Consider the following 14,826-nt stretch of genomic DNA (forward strand, 5'->3'; position numbering starts at 1 on the left):
GTGTTCTGTCCTTTGAGTGCTCCGTCTCTGTTTGCAAGAGACAACTTGAGACTTGAGTGGATGTGTGATTCGGTAGACAGATTGAGTGAGGCACTGGGTTTTGATCCTGGCTTAAAATAGCAACATTGTTCTTAAAATTATATTAACAGTGAAAATTGTTACAGCTGTTGCTTTAAAATATCACAATTTTACAGCTATATTATTTACTTTTGAATATTCAAAGGATAATCAGACATGTTATTACTACCTCTAAAATTATTCTTTATTATGTCCTTATATACCTATAAGTACCTCAAAACCCTATTTTTTCCTTTTGTTCATCAGGCATTATTTGAATCTCACTCCTTTCATTTCACTTTGGTCTTCAGAATTGAATTTTGATGTTCTTCTAGTCTTCCTCACCTCCTGTATAATTTCATGTAATTGTCGTTTCTTTCCCTCTGTCCCATTTATTTAAACCACATGTTTCCTATCTGACTTGTATTATTAGAGATCAATTTGTTTTTTTCTAGTCTATTCTTTGCTACTTTTAATTGCCTTCTTTATTATATTTTAATGGTTTTGCTTTTCTAATGTGCATATTAAATATTGATCAATATTTACCTCTGAAGACTTTCAAAGAATAGGAATTATAACTTCATTGAAAGAATAGGAATTATAACTTCATTGAACGTTATTTCATTAAACATGTCTAAGAACATAAAATATCTTTCAATGCACCTTTTCAGGGTGATGTTGCAAATGAAGTGGAGACTGAACAAATACTCTGCGATGCTTCTGTGATGTCTTTCACTGCAGGAAGTTATTCTTCTTACGTACAAGTTAGAGGATCTGTGCCCTTATACTGGTCTCAGGACATTTCAACTATGATGCCTAAACCACCTATTACATGTGTGTGGAGCCATGTTTTTAATCATAACTCCTGTCCTCACATTTAGAGATAATGAACTGTTGTCACAGAAATCTCATAAATACTTAGGTTTTCGTGAGGTTTTAGTCCTGGAAGGTAGATAATTTAGAAGAGGAATTTCTGTTATTCTAATGTAATAAATTTATATTTATTTTTGACTGTTAGTAAATTATTTTATTTTGCTTCAGAAATGTAAGAAATGTAAGAATCATTCAAATGTAATAAATACGTGATGATGAGGCCGGGCGCGGTGGCTCACGCTTGTAATCCCAGCACTTTGGGAGGCCGAGGCGGGCGGATCACGAGGTCAGAAGATCGAGACCACGGTGAAACCCCGTCTCTACTAAAAATACAAAAAAATTAGCCGGGCGTGGTGGCGGGCGCCTGTAGTCCCAGCTACTTGGAGAGGCTGAGGCAGGAGAATGGCGTGAACCCGGGAGGTGGAGCTTGCAGTGAGCCGAGATTGCGCCACTGCACTCCAGCCTGGGTGACTGAGTGAGACTCCGTCTCAAAAAAAAAAAAATACATGATGATGTATTACATTCAAATGTGATAAATAGTGAGCACCTTAAGAAGGATTTGGGAAGTGAAACTATTGAAAGATTAGTTGAATTGCATTTCTTTAAAAAAACAGCCCTATGCTTCTTTTATTTTGCTTTGCAATTTTCATTCAGGTGCTTTTTCATCTTTTTTCCTTCTCAGTGGATCAGGCAGATCCATTTGCACATGTGGCTGCCCTTCACTTTGACCAGATGTTTCAGAGGTTTGGCTCTCCCATCATCATCTTGAATTTAGTGAAGGTATGATGTGCTCATCTGTTTGGTTATGAGACTCAGACACTCTGGGAAGCCTCTTCCTCAACACAGAGGGGGTTAACAAGCCGTGCTTTCCCTCTTCCTCGTGGAGAGACGTGCAGATTATTATGCTGGGATAGCTCACTGTGTCTGAGCTGAGTCACTTTTCTTTGGCCTCAGATTCCATGGGGCTTGTTCTCTGCATGGCTGAAAAAAATCAGTAGTATATCTCTAAGGGAGTAGAGTGATTCAGTATATCAGGAAATCATTGTGTCCTGATTTCCTTACGTGAATTAGATGTAGGTGAAATTTCTGCCTTAGTTTCCAGGACAACTTGGAGAAAGAAGCATGAAAATCAAACTATCACAGCCTCACCTTTACAGTCATCTCCCTTGAAAATCCATAAGCTCCCCTCGGCAAATTAATTTATAGTAAGAGGATCAAAGGCTAGATTCATAAACCGGGGTACTGTTGTGACTCAAGGATCAGGTGGACATGTGAGAAGCCCAGACAAGGTGGTATTAGCCTCATAGTTCCCTGCTTTCTTGGCAGAGTACACTGACTGGTCAGCGTATCTATCTATATGAATGGGCATACAGATTGAAAGACTCTCAGTCAGAAGCCAAGAAGACCCTGAGAGTATGAAAAGCAAGGGTATTGTTATGTTATGTGCGCGTGGTGGTGCCCAACAATCTAGTAGTGTCTGAGGTTATTCTGAGAGGTTGGTTAATAAATGTAAACGAATTTACTAAAAAACCAAGGAAGCCTGTGACCCTGTGTCCATTTAGTCAGTCATTTATTTTTATTTACTTATTTTTTATTATACTTTAAGTTATTGGATACATGTGCAGAACGTGCAGGTTTGTTACATAGGTATACACGTGCTGTGGTGGTTTGCTGCACCCATGAACCCATCATCTACGTTGGGTATTTCTCCTAATGCTATCCTTCTCCTATCCCCCTACCCCCCCGACAGGCCCCAGTGTGTGATCTTCCCCTCCCTGTGTCCATGTGTTCTCATTGTGCAGTTACCACTTACGAGTGAGAACATACAGTTTTTGATTTCTTGTTCCTGTGTTAGTTTACTGAGAATGATGGTTTCCAGCGTCATCCATGTCCCTGCAAAGGACATGAACTCATCCTTCTTTACGGCTGCATAGTATTCCATGGTGTATATGTGCCACATTTTCTTTATCCAGTCTATCATTGATAGGAATTTGGGTTGGTTCCAAGTCTTTGCTATTGTGAATAGTGCTGCAATAAACATATATGTGCATGTGTCTTTATAGTAGAATGATTCATAATCCTTTGGGTATATACCCAGTAATGGGATTCCTGGGTCAAATGGTATTTCTGGTTCTAGATCCTTGAGGAATCGCTACACTGTCTTCCACAATGATTGAACTAATTTACACTCCCACCAACAGTGTAAAAGCGTTCCTATTTTTCCAGATCCTCTCCAGCATCTGTTGTTTCCTGACTTTTAAATGATTGCCATTCTAACAGGCATGAGATGGTATTTCATTGTGGTTTTGATTTGCATTTCTCTAATGACCAGTGATGATGAGCCTTTTTTCCTACATTTGTTGGCCACATATAAATGTCTTCTTTTGAGAAGTGTCTGTTCATATCCTTCACCTACTTTTTGATGGGGTTGTTTTTTTCTTGTAAATTTGTTTTAAGTTCCTTGTAGATTCTGGATAGTAGCCCTTTGTGAGATGGATAGATTGCAACAATTTTCTCCCATTCTGTAGGTTGCCTGTTCACTCTGATGATAGTTTGTTTTACTGTGCATAAACTCTTTAATTTAATTAGATCCCATTTGTCAATTTTGGCTTTTGTTGCCATTGCTTTTGGTGTTTTAGTCATGAAGTCTTTGCCAATGCCTGTGTCCTGAATGGTATTGTCTAGGTTTTCTTTTAGGGTTTTTATGGTTTTAGGTCTTACGTTTAAGTCTTTAATCCATCTGGAGTTAATTTTTGTATAAGGTGTAAGGAAGTAATTTATAGATTCAGTGCCATCCCCATCAAGCTACCATTGACTTTCTTCACAGAATTAGAAAAAAATACTTTAAATTTCATGTGGAACCAAAAAAGAGCCTGTGTAGCCAAGATAATCCTAAGCAAAAACAACAAAACTGGAGGCATCACACTACCTGACTTCAAACCATACTACAAGGCTACAGTAACCAAAACAGCATGGTACTGGTACCAAAATAGATATATAGACCAATGGAACAGAACAGAGGCCTCAGCAATAACACCACACGTCTACAACCATCTGATCTTTGACAAACCTGACAAAAACAAGCAATGGGGAAAGGATTCCCTATTTAATAAATGGTGTTGGGAAAACTGGCTAGCCATATGCAGAAAACTGAAACTGGGTCCCTTTCTCACATCTTATAGTCAGTCATTTTACAAGTATTTTTGAGAGTTTCCTATGTGCCAAGGCAGTTCTAGAAACAGCTCCTGCCTTGAGCTAACAGCCTGTTGTAGGAGATGGTGAGATAATGCAGAGGCACCAATACAAGGTAAATGGTGCAATAAGAGCTTATAATGGAGAGAAGTCTTCCCTGAGGACGGGATAAGTTAGCATCAGCCTGAAAGAAGAGGCATTAACCAGGTCATTGGGAAAGAATGGTATTCAACTCAGAGCACAGCATGTACAAAGGCCCTAGGACAGAAGGAAGTGTGGTGGGTTGGAGGAAGAAAAGGGGGTTCTCTGTGGCTGGGGCCCAGAGGGTGAGGACAAGATGCTTGTTGTGAGATGAGGCTAAAGAGATGGTTATGGCCAGACCATGCAGAGTATTGTAGGCTGCATTAATGAGCCTGGCCTTCTTCCTGAGAGTAATGGAAAGTCATTAAGAGTCTTTCATGGTTGAGAGGATCATTGTCAGATTTGTGTTTTGAAAAGATTACTGTGACCTCAACATAGAAAACAAATGGATCGGTATAAGGCTAACGTCAATGCTGGAAGACCAGATAGGAGGCTGTTATAATTGTCCAGAAAAGAGGTGATTATGCCTTAAACCAGGGTGATGTGGTGGAGATGTAGAGAAGCGGACAGTCAGTAGACTTGGTGCTGGGCTGGATTTGAAATGAGGGGGTGGGGGGTGTCAGGCTCAATTCCTGGGTTTCTGGCTTACTCAGGTGGGTGAATGGTGATGCCATTCACTGAAATACAGAACACTCACTGGGTTTGTTGGGGGAAGATAATAAGTGTAGCTTGGACATGCTGAGTGAGGTTTGAGGTATGCTTGAGTCCTCTACACTTGATCTTAGCCAAAAGGCTGAGAAGCGATGCTTGAGTCCTCTAAACAGAGGTAACAGGTCAGGGCATGGTTCAGGAGCTCAGAGGAGAGGTCTGGGCCTAGATGTGATTTTTGTAACTCTGGGTACAGGTGACATTTGAAGGCATGGGCATGGATGAGATGCCCATGTGGTGAGTATAAAGTGAGAAGGAAAAATCTCAGACCTAGTCTTGGGGATCTTCTGCTCTTAATGCCCAGTTAGAGTAGCTGAATCTCTAAAGGAGTCAGAGAAAAAAACAGCCAGAGGAGTAGGAAGAAAACCAGGAAGTGCTGTGTTAGGAATGCCAGGAGAAAGTGTGTTTCACAATGAAGGAAGTAAACGATCAACAGCATCAAATGCTGAGGGGTCAAGTAAGTTGAGAATGGAAAGATTGTCCATTAGTGTTAGCATCATGGAGGGCACTGATTGAAGTGGACCGAGTGTGGGATAACAGTGAGTAAGTGTTGTACTTTTTCCCCCAATAGGAGTACCCAGTGAAAGATGGCATTTTTATTTTTTAAAAGAGATCATATCAATATGTTTAAAAGCCTACGGCGAGGATACATGTGAAAGGGATAGTTGTATGACACAGGAGAGAAAAGGAATGATCAGTGATTTCATGTACTTAAGAAAGTAGGAAATGATTAAATCTGAAGCATACATGGTAGAATTATTATTTTATTTTTGAGTCAGGGTTATGCTCTGTCACCTAGGCTGGGGTGCAGTGGCAAGATCATAGCTCGCTGCAACCTTGAACTCCTGGCCTTAAGTAATCCTCCCATCTCAGTCTCCCAAAGTGCTGGGATTACAGTCATGAACCATGGCGCCTGGCTGGAATCATTTTAATGGAGAGACAGAATAGTAAGGGTTTGGGCATGTGGGTATTTGTGAGCATGCACATTGCATTCTGATGGCTTTAATTTCTCCTTAAGGTAGGAGGAATGATCATCTGCTGAGAGTGGAGGTTTGAAGGGAGTGGAGAAGGTTTAAGTCTTGTGTACGTGGGAGGGTAAGTTGACTAGAAACCTGCAGGAAGTACCAAGAGCCAATTTCAAGTTGGTGATCATGATTTCTTAAATGGAACCATTTTGCTCTTGCCTGCCTTCTTCCAGCAGGCTTGTGAATGAGTATAAGCACAGGTAAAATAATAATTGGGTTTATTTAGTTTCGCCAGACAGGTGTGACATGAAAAGACAGGATGAAAGACATTTTGGATTTTGGCAATACTGTGATTGAAGTGGTGCATGAAATCTGAGCCAAATAAGGACAGGGCTTAAAGAACAGGGCTGCTGGAGAAAGTGGAGATGTCAGTGGATTGCGGTCCTCATGAGGTGGGGTATTTAAAGCAAGCAATGTGGAAATAAAAGAGGCCACGAATAAGAGATGTTGAAGAAAGAGCAGCCTGTGATAATGAATTGGTCTAAGATGTGAGAGTGGGAATGGGGATTTAGAGTGGAAAAGGAGGTGGAGATACTGAAAGTCACCCAGTGTATTAGTCTGTTTTCACACTGCTGATAAAGACATACCTGAGCCTGGATAATTTATAAAGAAAAAGAGGTTTAATGGACTCACAGTTCCACGTGGCTGGGGAGGCCTCACAATCATATCGGAAAGCAAAAGATACATATAACATGGCGGCAGACAAGAGAGAATGAGAACCAAGCGAAAAGAGAAACCCCTTATAAAATCGTCAGCTCTCATGAGACTTATTCACTACCACAAGAACAGTATGGGGGAGACCACCCCCATGATTCAATTATCTCCTACCAGGTCCCTCCCACAACACATGGGAATTATGGGAGCTACAATTCAGATGAGATTTGGGTAGGGACACAGCCAAACCATATCACCCAGGATGGAGGCAAAGCTTGGGGTGGGGAAGAGATAGTTCCCAGGAGAGGACTGTATAACTACATGCATGGGCTCAAAGGAGCTGTGTGTGTGTGTGTGTGTGTGTGTGTGTGTGTGTGTGTGTGTGTGTGTTGTGTGTGTGTGTGTGTGTGTGTGTGTGTGTGTGTGTGTGTGTGTGTTTTAAATCAAGAGTATGGAGGAATATGTCCCCAAACTGGCAGTTGGGGGAGAAGAGTGAAACAGTGAGGCAGTCAGCTTCATTTCTTCCTGTGTTGCTCTTTGTAATTGCATCCCACTAGGGATTGACTTTGTAAAATAAATCATTCAGATATTAAATAATCATTTTCTAGACATTTGTTCATATTAATTCAGAAGTTTCATATTCACATCTGTCTCCATATCAACTCAGAATAATGTAAGGTGGATAATCTCTAACCTCAGCCTAATATTAAACAGTAGCTGTAGTATACATAATTGAAAATTTAAAATATGAAAACTTTAGTGAAAATGCTCATGGACAGTTTTCCAGTAAATGTATAGAAAATAAGATATTGTTAGTATGGAAATAAATTATTGCTAAAGTGTTAAATTATAAAGTGTTACTGGATTAGAAACCTAGATTTAAATTAGTGGATTTAGGCAGAGCACGACCCTGCCTCAATAGTAAAATAAAATAAAATAAAATAAAATAAAATAAAATAAAAGTTCATGTTTTACAGAGTTCGTATAGTGTGGTTGAAAAACTGTCATTAAATGGAGATTCATGTCTACAATGCTTGAAATAATTCTCTATTGTGCACACTCAAAAAATACTATCATATACATGTGATCATAATGTATTCTTTGCCAGGTATCTCACATGTACATTTATTTTTTCGAATATTTAAAGGTCAGTCAGTGGATTTTAAAGTTGTACTTGTTTATTGTTCTGTTGCAATAAAAATCCTGACAATGACTAGAAGTTAGCTACAGAAATAGTTTGGAGATTAAGTTGCTGTTTCATGGAATAGGAAAATATTTTGTTGTTTGTAGCACTAATTTTATTCATAGGATTAAAGAAGATGTTTATTCAGGCCACTTGGTAGAAGACCTTATTAATTGTGATTAAAGAGCCAAAGAATACATGTGTGTATAGAATGATACCTAGGGGATACTCACTCTTTATTCTACCACCATATGAAGAAGTTAATAAAGCGAAATGCTTTTCGTGATTTCATTTCTCTTTTACCCTGTGTTGCGAACTTCTTCCCAGTTGTGAAAGTTTGAGGCACTGGTCGAAAGATAATTTGCAGCAATCCATGTGCCTTCAGTGCTGCTACTGTATCAACAGGAGGCCAACCTAGGATCAAGTATAACTGTACATCAGAAGTTTTTAATCTGTGGGCCATGCATGGCTGTTAGGGGGATCTTGGAACCCTTTGAAATTATATGCAGCTGGATGTGGTGGCTCATGCCTATAATCCCAGTGACTTGGGAAACAGGCAGGAGGCTTGCATGAGGCCAGGAGTCTGAGAGCAGCCTGGGCAGCATAGGAGACCCAGTTGCTACAAAAAAATTTTTTTTCAATTAGTTGGGCATGATGCACACCTGTAGTCCCAGCTACTTGGAGGCTGAAGTGGGAGGATCACTTGAGTCCAGGAGTTCCAGGATGCAGTGAGCTATGATTGCACCACTGCGTTCCAACCTGGGCGACAGAGTGAGACCCTGTCTCTTTATAAAAAAAGAAAAAAGAAATATGCAAAATCACTTGTGTATGTAGTTTTCCTTTACTTGTTAGGGGTCTGTGGCTCTAAAGAGGTTGACTAACAACCCACTAACATTATTCCTCAATGGACACACAATGCATACAGCAGATTCTTCACACAGAGATGAACGAAGGTTGCTCAAACATTTCCTCTCCATCCCACAAAATGTCAGATTTGATATAAGCATTTCAAAAAGATTTTGTTTCCCTAGTTGATTTTAAATGCTTTTGAGAAAAATTTCAGATATATAATTTAATTTTCTCTGATATATAAATAAGCAAAATTTATTTTCATCCTAAACTGATTTAACACTGTTCTAAATTCTTATCTAATTATTTCATTTGATGTGTTCAGCTGTGCTCAATAGCTACCCCTTTTTGTTTCTACAGTAGTTATCTAATTAAATTCATGGCAATTGAAAAGTAATCTCCATGATTGAAAACAGCACAGTCTAATTTTGATGCCAACAATAGTGCCTTAACACCATTTCAGTCTCACTATTGTGAAATTAATTGTTTTTCTTTGTTTCTAAGTGAAGGCTTGATCAGGTTAATAATGAAAATGGCAAATTTTTATAAGGTACTTCCCATATGCCAGCTCTTCTATAAAAACTCACCATGCTCTGCTGCTGGATTCGGTTTGCCAGTATTTTGTTGAGGATTTTTGCCTCGATGTTCATCAGGGATATTGGCCTGAAATTTTCTTTTTTTGTTGTGCCTCTGCCAGGTTTTGGTATCAAGATGATGCTGGCCTCATAAAATGAGTTAGGGAGGAGTCCCTCTTTTTCTGTTGTTTGGTATAGTTTCAGAAGGAATGGTACCATCTCCTCTTTGTACCTCTGGTAGAATTTGGCTGTGAATCTGTCTGATACCAGGCTTTTTTTGGTTGGTAGTCTATTAATTATTGCCTCAATTTCAGAACTTGTTATTGGTTTATTCAGGGATTCGACCTCTTCCTGGTTTAGTCTTGGGAGGGTGTATGTGTCCAGGAATTTACCTATTTCTTCTAGATTTTCTAGTTTATTTGCATAGAGGTGTTTAATCTCTGATGGTATTTTGCATTTCTGTGCGATCAGCGATGATCTACCCTTTAACATTTTTTATTGTGTCTATTTGATTTTTCTTTTTTTTCTTTATTAGTCTGGCTAATAGTCTATTTTGTTAGTCTTTTCAAAAAAACAGCTCCTGGATTCATTGATTTTTTAAAGTGTTTTTCATGTCTCTATCTCCTTCAGTTCTGCTCTGATCTTAGCTATTTCTTGTTTTCTGCTAGCTTTTGAATTTGTTTGCTCTTCCACTACGATCAAGTCAGCTTCATCCCTGGGATGCGAGGCTGGTTCAACATACGCAAATCAGTAAACATAATCCATCACATAACCAGAACCAATGACAAAAACTACATGATTATCTCAATAGATGCAGAAAAGGCCTGCGATAAAATTCAACACCTATTCATGCTAAAAACTCTCAACTAGGTATTGATGGAACATATCTCAAAATAATAAGAGTTTTTTTATAGCAAACCCACAGCCAATATCATACTGAATGGGCAAAAGCTGGAAGCATTCCCTTTGAAAATCAGCACAAGACAAGGATGCCCTCTCTCACCACTCCTCTTCAACATAGTATGGGAAGTTCTGGCCAGAAAATCAGGCAAGAGAAAGAAATAAAGGGTATTCAAATAGGAAGAGAGGAAGTCAAATTGTCTCTGTTTGCAGAGGACATGATTGTATATTTAGAAAACCCCATCGTCTCAGCCCAAAAACTCCTTAAGCTGATAAGCAACTTCAGCGAAGTCTCAGGATACAAAATCAATGTGCAAAAATCACAAGCATTCCTATACACCAATAATAGAGAGCCAAATCATGAATGAACTCCCATCCAGAATTGCTACAAAGAGAATAAAATAACTAAGAATACAACTTAAAAGGGATGTGAAGGACCTTTTCAAGGAGAACTACAAATCACTGCCCAAGGAAATAAGAGAGGACACAAACAGATGGAAAAACATTCCGTGCTCATTGATAGTAAGAATCAATATTGTGAAAATGGCCATACTGCCCAAAGTAATTTATAGATTCAGTGCTATCCCCATCAAGCTACCACTGACTTTCTTCACAAAATTAGAAAAAACTTTAAATTTCATATGGAACCAAAAAAGAACCTGTATAGCCAAGACAATCCTAAGCAAAAAGAACAAAGCTGGAGGCATCATGCTACCTGACTTCAAACTGTACTACAAGGCTACAGTAACCAAAACAGCATGTTACTGGTACCAAAACAGATATATAGACCAACGGAATGGAACAGAGGCCTCAGAAATAACACCACACATCTACAGCCATCTAATCTTTGACAAACCTGACAAAAACAAGTAATGGGGAGAGGATTCCTTATTTAATAAATGGTGCTGGGAAAACTGGCTAGCCATATACAGAAAACTGAAACTGGATCCTTTCCTTATTCCTTATACAAAAATTAACTCCAGATGGATTAAACACTTAAATGTAAGACCTAAAACCATAAAAACCCTAGAAGAAAACCTAGGCAATACCATTCAGGACATAGGCATGGACAAAGACTTCATGACTAAAACACCAAAAGCAATGGCAACACAAGCCAAAATTGACAAATGGGATCTAATTAAACTAAAGAGTTTCTGCACAGTAAGAGAAACTATCATCAGAGTGAACAGGCAACCTACAGAATGGGAGAAAATTGTTGCAATCTATCCATCTCACAAACAGCTGCTATCCAGAATCTACAAGGAACTTAAACAAACTTACAAAAAAATACCCCATCAAAAAGTAGGCAAAGGATATGAACAGACGCTTCTCAAAGAAGACATTTATATGTGGCCAACAAACATATGAAAAAAGGCTCATCATCACTGGTCATTAGAGAAATGCAAATCAAAACCACAATGAGATACCATCTCACGCCAGTTAGAATGGCGATTATTTAAAAGTCAGGAAACAACGGATGCTGGAGAGGATGTGGAGAAGTAGGAATGCTTTTACACTGTTGGTGGGAGTGTAAATTAGTTCAACCATTGTGGAAGACATTGTGGTGATTCCTCAAGGATCTAGAACCAGAAATACCATTTGACCCAGCAATCCCATTACTGGGTATATACCCAAAGGATTATAGATCATGCTACTATAAAGACACATGCACACATAGGTTTATCGCAGCACTATTCACAATAGCAAAGACTTGAAAGCAACCCAAATGGCCATCAGTGATGGACTGGATAAAGAAAATGTGGTGCGTATACACCACGGAATACTATGCAGCCATAAAAAAGGATGAGTTCATGTCCTTTACAGGGACATGGATTAAGCTGGAAACCATCACTCTCAGCAAACTAACACAGGAACAGAAAACCAAACACCGCATGTTCTCACTTGTAAGTGGGAGTTGAACAATGAGAACACATGGACACAGGGAGTGAAACATCACACACTAGGGCCTGTTGGGGGTTGGGGGCTAGGGGAGGCATAGCATTAGGAGAACTACCTAATGTAGATATTGGGCTGATGGATGCAGGAAACCACCATGGCAGGTGTATACCTATGTAACAAACTTGCACGTTCTGCACATGTATCCCAGAACTTAAAGTATTAAAAAAAAAAAAAAAAGAAAAAGAAACTCACCATGCTCTATCTCCTTTAAGTCTCACATTGATGTTGTAAGGAAGATACTGTTTTTACCCTATTTGACAGATGAAAAAATGGAGGCCTAGGGAAATTGAGAACATTGCCCAAGGTCACATGGCTAGTGAGTGGCAGAGTCAGCATTCCAACCACAGAACTGTACAGTAAAGTACTAGCTTCACTTGAATGAGAGGCAGTGCAGTGTCTAACTAAAGAGATGCCCCAGGCAAGGAGGCAGAAGGCAAGGTTTAGTTCCATGAATGCCTCTCAACCTCAATTCATTCAACCACAGTGTAAAAAGAAAAAGAAATGCCTGTCTTGGTTATCTCACAGAGTATTTGCAAGTCTAATTTATGAAGTCCTGTGAAGGCTGTGAAGCTGCTTTCTGCTGTGCTAGTTTGGGAATCGTTCATCCAGACCAGTTGACTTCTTTCTGGCCTCCAGCTGGCTAAAGTTGGGGGCTCCCTTCTTCTGGTCCTTGGGAGGGATCTCCTCTGTCAGAGTCGGGTGTGGAGTGTGTGGGTCATGGCCCATGTGGGGTAAGCTGGGTTTCTCAGGGTGCAGGGAGGGTACCAGGAAGAAACCTGATCTCCTAGAATCTTCAAAGCTCATTAGCTGTTCGCTTTAATCCAATGGAGCATTTATTTCTTTGTGTTTTTATTATTTATGATTATTGTAGCTAGGTTTCATTTTAGTATATTTAAGACTTGGATTTTTTTGTCTTAGCTTAGCTTAAAAGTAAACATGTTGAGCCTGTTCCTCTGATTTAAGGGAATTAGAACACTGAAAATGTTTAATTTTTGATAAAGGAACGAGAGAAAAGAAAGCATGAAAGAATTCTGAGTGAAGAACTTGTTGCTGCTGTGACCTATCTCAACCAGTTTTTGCCTCCTGAGCACACTATTGTTTATATTCCCTGGGACATGGCCAAGTATACCAAAAGGTGAATGATACTCATCTGTCTGGCTATGATCATTTCCTTTTCTTGTAATGAGAAGTAACAGGAAGCTGACCTCTATGGTAAAGTAAATGTTATCCTGTTAATTTCCTTCATGAACCTGTTGAGGGGCTGTTTTGAGTGCATCGAGAAACTAACCAAACATTTTCTTTCTTTTGCCTATCATATGTACCATTTGCCAATTGTTTGAAATATCTAGTCATTTCAGAACATCTCTACAACTGTTCCTTAAAGGCATTAGTTTTACTTTTTTCTATATCATTCTGTCTCACTATTTAAACACTTTCTCAGATGTCACTCATGGATGAACCTGTGATAATTCCTGACTGTATATAGTAGATCCAAACTCCTTAGTGTAATGTCAAAGCCTCGTCATCTGGTTGGCTTCAGAATGTGATCCCTTTTTATTTATCCCAAGGGCTGTTCTCTTCCAGAAAACTGAATTTTCATGCTCTGCCACAAATGTAGCAGCCAAAGTCCTATCCTAAGCCTCCATTCCTATTCTTCACCCTCCCTGGGATGCTTTCCCACCTCTCTTTTGTCTTTCAAGATCTGATTCAAAACTCATCTCTTCTAAGGAACTTACTTTTGTTAAATCTTGCATTGTCTTTTTGTTCACTTACTACACAATCATACAAGCTCTAGGTTTACTTAAGGTCTTATTTTTTAAAATGTTACTATATCGTTTTGTACTTATTATACTTTTTTCTGAGTCATTTTATACAGTTAGATACACACACACTTTCCCAGAGTATAAGTTTGGTTACAAGTTGTTGCCATTCATATTATTTTTTTATTATCATTTTTTAAACATAGTCTTGCTCTGTCACCCAGGCTGGAGTGCAGTGGTACAATCTCAGCTTATTGCAGACTCTGCCTCCCGGGTTCAAGCGATTCTCCTGTCTCAGCCTCCTGAATAGCTGGGACTACAGTCATGGCCACCGTGCCTGGCTAATTTTTTGTTGTTGTTGTTTTTGTTTCTGTTTCTGTTTTTTGAGACGGAGTCTCACTCTGTTGCCTAGGCTGGAGTGCAGTGGCGCAATCTCGGCTCACTGCAAACTCCACCTCTCGGGTTCATGCCATTCTCCTGCCTTAGCCTCCCAAGTAGCTGGGACTATAGGCACCCTCCACCACGCCCAGCTAATTTTTTATATTTTTAGTGGAGATGGGGTTTCAGCATGTTGGCCAGGCTGGTCTCGAACTCCTGACCTTAAATGATCCACCCACACTGGCCTCCCAAAGTGCTGGGATTACAGGCGTGAGCCACTGCACCCAGCTGCCATTCATGTTATTTTCCAGTTTTCTCTTCTCTGCCACCTGCACTGTGCATGGTGCTCTTTTCACAGCCGTTTTATGAATGTATATTGACTTGACAACTCTTGAGGAGTGAAAGGCTTTGGAGAAAGCTCAGGCAGGGATGTTATATGCCAAGATTAAGGATCACCAATATTTGATATTAAGTTGCAGGTCTTTTGTGTTTCTTTCACATCAAATGTTGCTGGTTACTGAGTACATATTATATTCTAGACGTTGTTACATGTTTCTATCAAGTACCAGCCAAGAGATTTTAGAAATTACATCCTTAATTATCATTGCTATAGACTTTACTGGCTTTAGATA

The 14,826-nt window shown here is 39.5% G+C and overlaps 1 protein-coding gene across 1 annotated transcript in view; it reads left to right on the forward strand.

The window, feature by feature from the left end:
- FIG4 (FIG4 phosphoinositide 5-phosphatase) overlaps nucleotides 1-14,826 on the forward strand; it is a 136,946-nt gene that overhangs the window by 53,212 nt on the left and 68,908 nt on the right. Inside the window, exons 9-11 of the mRNA XM_032156486.2 lie at nucleotides 729-891; nucleotides 1,613-1,710; nucleotides 13,058-13,191. Coding sequence (XP_032012377.1) covers nucleotides 729-891; nucleotides 1,613-1,710; nucleotides 13,058-13,191 — 395 coding nt within the window. The remainder of the gene's footprint in view (nucleotides 1-728; nucleotides 892-1,612; nucleotides 1,711-13,057; nucleotides 13,192-14,826) is intronic.

This window comes from Hylobates moloch, unplaced genomic scaffold (genome assembly GCF_009828535.3).
Source record: "Hylobates moloch isolate HMO894 unplaced genomic scaffold, HMol_V3 SCAFFOLD_2, whole genome shotgun sequence".
In the NCBI taxonomy this organism is placed as follows: Eukaryota; Metazoa; Chordata; class Mammalia; order Primates; family Hylobatidae; genus Hylobates; species Hylobates moloch.